The sequence below is a fragment of the Fonticula alba genome, assembly GCF_000388065.1.
Source record: "Fonticula alba strain ATCC 38817 unplaced genomic scaffold supercont2.2, whole genome shotgun sequence".
Taxonomy (NCBI): Eukaryota; order Rotosphaerida; family Fonticulaceae; genus Fonticula; species Fonticula alba.
The window spans coordinates 199,440-205,583 of NW_009242972.1; the positions used below are offsets into that span (position 1 = coordinate 199,440).

The following is a 6,144-nucleotide window of genomic DNA, read 5'->3' on the forward strand; positions in this document are numbered from 1 at the left end:
CCCCCCCGGCCCTGGCAAGGGCCTTCGGCGTTTGTGCCCCCTTTTCTTCATCATTTTGTCGGTGCGTGTGTGCGTGCGGGGCCCAGACGGGGAGATGCAGGACAGGGGACGTCGTGGTGGCCGCTCAGAGAGGAGGAGGGGGGGGGGGGGGGTATACAGGCGTTAGGAGCTCATTTCCCGGGCAGCCCCTCGACGGCGGTCCTTTCGAAGGGAGGGTCATTCCGGGCACCCCTCAACAAACCCCCCCCCCACCCAGGCTCGCGGTCTTTCGATTAATATGGCGTTTATTCCGGGCATGTGTCCCCGGTGCGTGCGGACGTGCAGGAGCGCGCCACGCAAAGGGCCGAATCACAAGGCCGACCACGTGAATATCAGAACCGGATCTTCTGGATGAGGGCGCCGTTCTGGTCGACCTGCAGCGCCGGGTCCAGTACGCTCCGGCTGAAGTAGTCCGCGATAACGGAGAATCCATCATTGGCGCTCTCGAGCTGGATCATCGCCAGGCAATCGCAGGGCATCGGGAAAAAAAAGAAAGAAGAAAAAGGACCCGGACGGACGAGGCAAACGCAGGAAAAAGGTGTCAGCATCACCGGAAGAAGGGGAAGGGGGAAGCGCGAACACAAGGCGCCCAGCCAAGGGGAGGAAAGAAAAGGAGGAAGACCGAAAGGGCAGCAGCAGCAGCAGCCCCCCCCCCCCAGCTGCAAGAAAAGACAAACAGAGTCTGCCGCCAGGAAGCAAACACCCGGGAGCACAGCAGCCGCGCCAAGCACACTGGCACACATACCTGCTTGGTGAATTGCTCATGGCGCTGGGCACTGGACTCATGTGCATGGCGCAGGTCGAAGGCCGCACGATTGTCGGTCATACACAGCAGGCACTCCAGGTTGTTGGGCGAGCCCGGGACATACACCAGCCCGGACTGCCCGGCGCCAGCCCCAAAGTGGAAGTCCTGCCCGATGGCCCCCTCCACCTCACCAAGGCACCGCAGGTGGAAGGCATGGCCACAGTAGAAGTGCGCCGCCGGGAGCTCCAGCGGCAGGGTGCAGGCACCGCACTTCTGCTGCAGACACATGCGCGGCTCACTGCGGAGCTTGTTCACCTCCGTTCGCATGGCCTCGGTGGCGTGCTCGTGCTCGGCGATGGTGGCCCGATCCGCGTCGGCGGCCGACCGCTCCTCCAGCAGGACCTTCTGCAGGTAGGCCCGAACGGCTCCGAGCGACACGGCCGGCTGCCGGGGAGCATTGCTCCCGCCACCGGTCGTGGTTGGCAGATGGATCGGCGAGGTCAGCAGGCGGACCACCTCCAGCGGGGGAAGGAGGTTGTGCTTGGAGATGACTAGCCATGCACAGGGGTACGCGCGCGTCAGAGGAACGAGCAGCAGGACGAAAAAAAAAGTGGGGAGAGAGAGAGGGAGAAGGGACGGAGACAAAAGCATTAGTATGTGTGTGTGTGTGTGTGATCAATCATAAGGCCCCCCCCCGGGGAAATACCCGGAGGCAAGCTTTCCCCAGATGGACGCCCTTGATGAAAGGCCATCCCCCCCCCCCGCTCCCGCTCCCCCGCTCCCCCGCTCCCCCGCTCCCCTCCATACGCACTCTGCAGAATGTGGGTCACCTCTGCCTCGCAGGCAGGCCCCTGCGCCGCGAAGTAGCTCAGCACCTGCGACCAAAGATTGACATCTGTGTCGCTCGGGTGTGCCCCATAGCTGCTCAGGACGCTGCCGGTGCTTGTGACCGCCGCCAAGACTGCCTGGTGGTCGCCCCGGGCCATGTGATGCTGGATGATCTCTCGCCGGAGGCCAAGGCGCTCATACAGGCAGAGAGCGCCGGCCGCGAAATCATACGTCCGCACCAGGACCAGCGCATGATCCACATCATACCGGGACCGTGGGTCGCGCAGCAGCCCGAGTGCCTTCTCCTGATCCTGCTTCATGTGGGCCTCGCGTTCCTGTCGTCCGGGGCGGCAAGTCAAATAGCCCGTGTGTTTAGTATGCGCGTGTGAGAGATCGCCGGATGGATGGACACAGTGGAAATGGATGTATATATATATATAAATATATATGTGTGTGTGTGCGGGGAAGACGCGCGCATCACGTACCTCGGGCGAAAGATCACTATACTCGGGCGAGTCGCGCTGGGGACGATGGAAAGATGCACTGGTTATGGGATGCCTGGTGAAGGGTGCACACCGAAAAATGGGGGAAAAAAAAGAGAAGTTATCTGGAGACCGGCCAATGACGCACCTTATCCTTCAGCAGGAGCTCCAAATAGGTGTGATACACCTCGTGGCCAACTTCCACCTCGGCAAAGGTCTCGGACTTGGAGGCCTCGATCATCTTCGACAGGAACTCCATCAACTGCGCCGGATTATCGACAAATACATGAAGCAGATCCGCGGGGCAAACCTTCGGCACAGCCACCGGCACCGGGGCACCACCAGGACGCTGGGTGCCGATCGGAGTCGGGTTGCTCAGCTTTGTCAACGACACAATCGGGGGCAGATCATCGTCATCATCGTCGCCAACTGGCACCGGGACCGGACGCGGCACGACGACCGGATCCTGCGACTGCGGCACAGGCAGAGCCGGGGCGGCGGCCACAGGCTCCGGGTCCTTTTGTCCGGGCGCCGGCGTGCCGGCGCTCCCATATGACCGCGTGCGATTCTTGGACCGATGGCGCGAGGAGAATTCCTCCTCATCCGGAAGCGGCGTTGGCTTATAATCCAAGCAAAGTCGGATCAGAAGGTTGGTTGCCGCCTGCGGGGCGTTCTGCAGGAGTGGCTTACCATACAGCTGCACCATGTACAGGGCCTGGGGGAGGGGGGGGGGCCGAATGAAGATGGACAGGCGCAAGTGTGAGAAGGAGGAAAGCCCCGCAGAAGAGGGCGCACAAAAGCGGGGGAGCCTAGCGCACCTCCTCGATGTCAAGCGATCCAATGTAGGCAATGGCCGCCGTGTAGTCAGCCAAATCATCCAGCTGAATGCGCAGGTAGCTGGTGTGATGCTTCGCCACGCGAGCCAAATGCAGGGCATGCGAGTAGTGCCGCGCCTGGCGACACACGCTGATCGCCGTGTCAACATCGAAGTTGGCATGGTCGGTCTAGTCCAGACAGGAGGAAGAGCCGGGAGAGGTAAGTGATTGAAAGGAGAAGAGAGGGGGAGGGGAGGGGGAGCAGGACAAAATAGGCGAAGGATACACACCATCAAAAAGGCATCAAGTCGGGCACGCCGGGCCTCGTCAGTATCGCGACCGGTTCCAGACAGAGCATCGTCATCCAGCTTGGTGTAGCAATGCAGCAGCAGGGCAGTGTGATTGGACGTGGCGATCCCCTGCTCGTGTAGGGCCTGCAGGTACTGCGCCAGGTGGTTGGTCTGTTGGGCATCCAGGAACTACATGGTGAAATGTGGGGAGATGTCAGTCATATACGCCAGCGGCGAGAGAGCTGTGTGTGTGTGTGTGTGGGGGGGGGGGGGGGGGGAAGGGTGGCCTTTGTATGTACCTTGCGGATGATGTATGACGGCTCGAGATAGCCCACCGTACGCAGGTACTTTTCCATGGCGTCGTCAAAGTCCTGCTTGCTGCGAAAGACCAAGCGGAGTCAGCATCGGCCAGGCGGTTGGGCGTGAGTTGGGTCAGCTACTGGGAGGGGGAAACTAAAAAGAGACAAAGTGAGGAGAGAGGAGTGGGAGTAGATGGTCACCAACCTATACAGATGGTCACCATAGCGCCGATAGATGTCAGCCACAAGATCCTTGTCATAGGAAGCACCCGCGCCACCAGCCTGCGAAGGGGCCGAGCCACCGGGTCCACCAACGCTGGTGCTTCCAGCCGACGGGGTGCTGCTGGTTTGCGCCAGGTTGATGGCAAGGGTGAAAAGGTTCTTCCGATACAGGTACTCCAGGCGCGAGGCCAGATCCAGCTCGTCAAACCGGTGGATCTTGTTGTTACCCGTGATGACAAAGAGCGAGCCCCACTCATGTGCCATGAAGGCGACGCTATCCAAGGTGATAGTCAGGGCTGGATCATGGCGTCATCATGAAGGAGGGGGTCAGTGGTTTGAGGAGTGAACGATCGCCTCTCGGGGGAAGGCGGTGCATGTATGCAGCTGTCGGTCTGAAAGAGAGGAGCATACCGGAGAACTTGTTGTTCAAGTCGTAGATGCTCAGCTTATGCTTGTGCTTCGAGCTGTGGTCATCGGTGCCATGCTCACCAAGGCTGGTGGTGGGCCGCGGCGTGTCGCGCGTCACCAGCACCAGATACTGCTTGAACCAGCCGACCAGCTGCTTGGGGTCCTCGAAGCCAAGAGTGGCACCGCGCCCATGTGCCGTATAGAAGTATACAGCCTGGATTTTTTTTTTTGGAATTTGCATTGCCGAGTGGGGGAGTCATCCCGTGAGAAGGACGAATGGAGAGGGAGGAGGGAAAAAAAAAGACCCAGAGCATGGAGCAATGTAAAGGCGACGCAAGGCACACACCTCCGGGCGAGCGATGACAATCTGGCGGTTTAGGTCCGGCTGACCGCCCTCCTGCGAGGACGTGAGCGCCACACAGCCATATTCACTTCCAATTTCACAACCGGCCTCATCCATCGAAGACTACATGGTCGGGTTCGTCGAAAGGCATATGTCCATGTCAGTGCCGAGGAAATGCACAGCAAGTGGGAGGAGGGAGGGAGGGGGGGGGGGGGGGGGGAGGGGGGATTTCCCCTTCGCACGCACAGCAACCCGCGGCCCGGTCGGAAGGACGGAATAGATGTTGTTGGTCGTCACAATGCACAGCTCGAAGGTTAGCTTCGGCTGGCCGTTCGGCTGGCGGAACATCCGATCGCGGTACTCCAGCCCTGTAACCGGAATAATGCGACGCTGCCCCGGGGTCGAGGCCATCTGCAGGGCCGCCGGACAGTAGAGCACCGCGAGGCGCGCCTGGAGGGGACGTTCACGCAGCAAGTCGCCACCCTCCTTCTTCGGCGAGAAGTCCACCACCACGCCATTGGCCAGGCCAACTGAGATGTGATTCACATCATCCCGACAGGCAAGGCAAACAACCTGTCCAAACAGCAGGCAGGCGTGGCGGACGGGCAGCGAGAGCAAAGGGGAGAAGATGAAAGGGGGAGGGGGGGGGGGTAGGGGAAGACCGCCATTTGTCTGTGTTAGAGATGGCGACGGCTCTTCGTCCAAAGGAGGACGGCAAAAGGATCCCCGGAGGGGGTGGACAACGCGGGCAGGCGACACGTACCGGCATCGGGCGGTTTTCAAACAGGATGTTCGCCTGGCTGATCATGGTGATGGGCGCCGAGCTGTTGGTCGAGGACACAATCCGGCTCAGGTCCCAGATCTTGAGCACGGGCTGGATGCCATCCGTGTCGTCCTATGGGCAGGGACATGTATGTTTGTGTTGTTGTGTCAGTCTGACGATACTGCCCCCCATGGTTCCCATCGAGGCCCGCCGCCCAAAGGGGGCATGTGGAGCCGTGAGGGGGCGATTTTCCCCTGCCGAAGGCAACGTACACCGACAGTCACCAGGATCGGCCGGAGGCGCGACCGGAAGATGTGCGTCACGCGGACATTGTACGCGGGGAAGGAGAAGACCGCGTTGTTGGTCTGGGCATCGAGCTCGGCCGAGTGCTCGGGCGAGCCCGAGCCGACAGCAGGGCCCTGCGGCTTTTCGAAGCCATTGTTCAGCAGATGCACATAGCCTTGGCTGTCGCCGAGGACCAGGTGGCCGTTGCCGGACCCGACGCAGGTGACTTGCAAGCTCTAGGGGAGCAGAAAGAAAAAGGAAGTTTGTTGGTTAGATTAAAGCCTGGCCCGCAGGAGGGGAGGGAGGGGGTGGGGGGACAAGAGCCAATGGCCTCAGGACCATGTACACGCATATGCATGCATACGAAAGGCACGTACCTGGATATCGCGGAGGTTGCCAGACCGGATGATCGCCGCGATGTCGGTGGCGGGCGAGGTGTTGAAGAAGGTGTGCCGTCTCCAGTTCATCATCTTGGCGGAAGTGGGGCCCGGCCGGCGGCGGCGCGTGAGAGCGACAGGAGCGTTGCCCTTGGAGTGTGTTGAGGGGTGTGCACGTCAGGAACAGCAGCCGGGGGAGCCGCGCACGACAGGAGGGCACAAAGCAGAGAGGAAGGGGGGGGGGGGGG

The 6,144-nt window shown here is 61.1% G+C and overlaps 1 protein-coding gene across 1 annotated transcript; it reads right to left on the reverse strand.

Moving 5' to 3' along the window:
• Positions 1-264: 264 nt before the first annotated feature.
• H696_01059 (hypothetical protein) lies at positions 265-6,046 on the reverse strand. Its single transcript, XM_009494945.1, has 15 exons — positions 5,897-6,046; positions 5,507-5,755; positions 5,235-5,366; positions 4,718-5,044; positions 4,475-4,594; positions 4,132-4,342; positions 3,704-4,016; positions 3,499-3,577; positions 3,200-3,388; positions 2,913-3,098; positions 2,243-2,809; positions 2,098-2,133; positions 1,596-1,947; positions 785-1,335; positions 265-488 (listed from the first exon to the last, which is right to left on the reverse strand). Exons 1-15 carry the CDS (start codon positions 5,987-5,989, stop codon positions 372-374), a joined length of 3,522 nt encoding a protein of 1,173 aa, XP_009493220.1. The 5' UTR covers positions 5,990-6,046; the 3' UTR covers positions 265-371.
• Positions 6,047-6,144: the final 98 nt, after the last annotated feature.

Excerpts from the sequence above, each read along its gene's own strand:
- H696_01059 (XM_009494945.1), bottom strand. The coding sequence starts at position 5,989 with ATGATGAACTGGAGACGGCACACCTTCTTCAACACCTCGCCCGCCACC. Across the intron at positions 4,595-4,717 it reads CGACCGGGCCGCGGGTTGCT|TCTTCGATGGATGAGGCCGG; the intron begins GTGCGTGCGAAG and ends CCGACCATGTAG. Across the intron at positions 2,810-2,912 it reads GATCGCTTGACATCGAGGAG|GCCCTGTACATGGTGCAGCT; the intron begins GTGCGCTAGGCT and ends CCCCTCCCCCAG.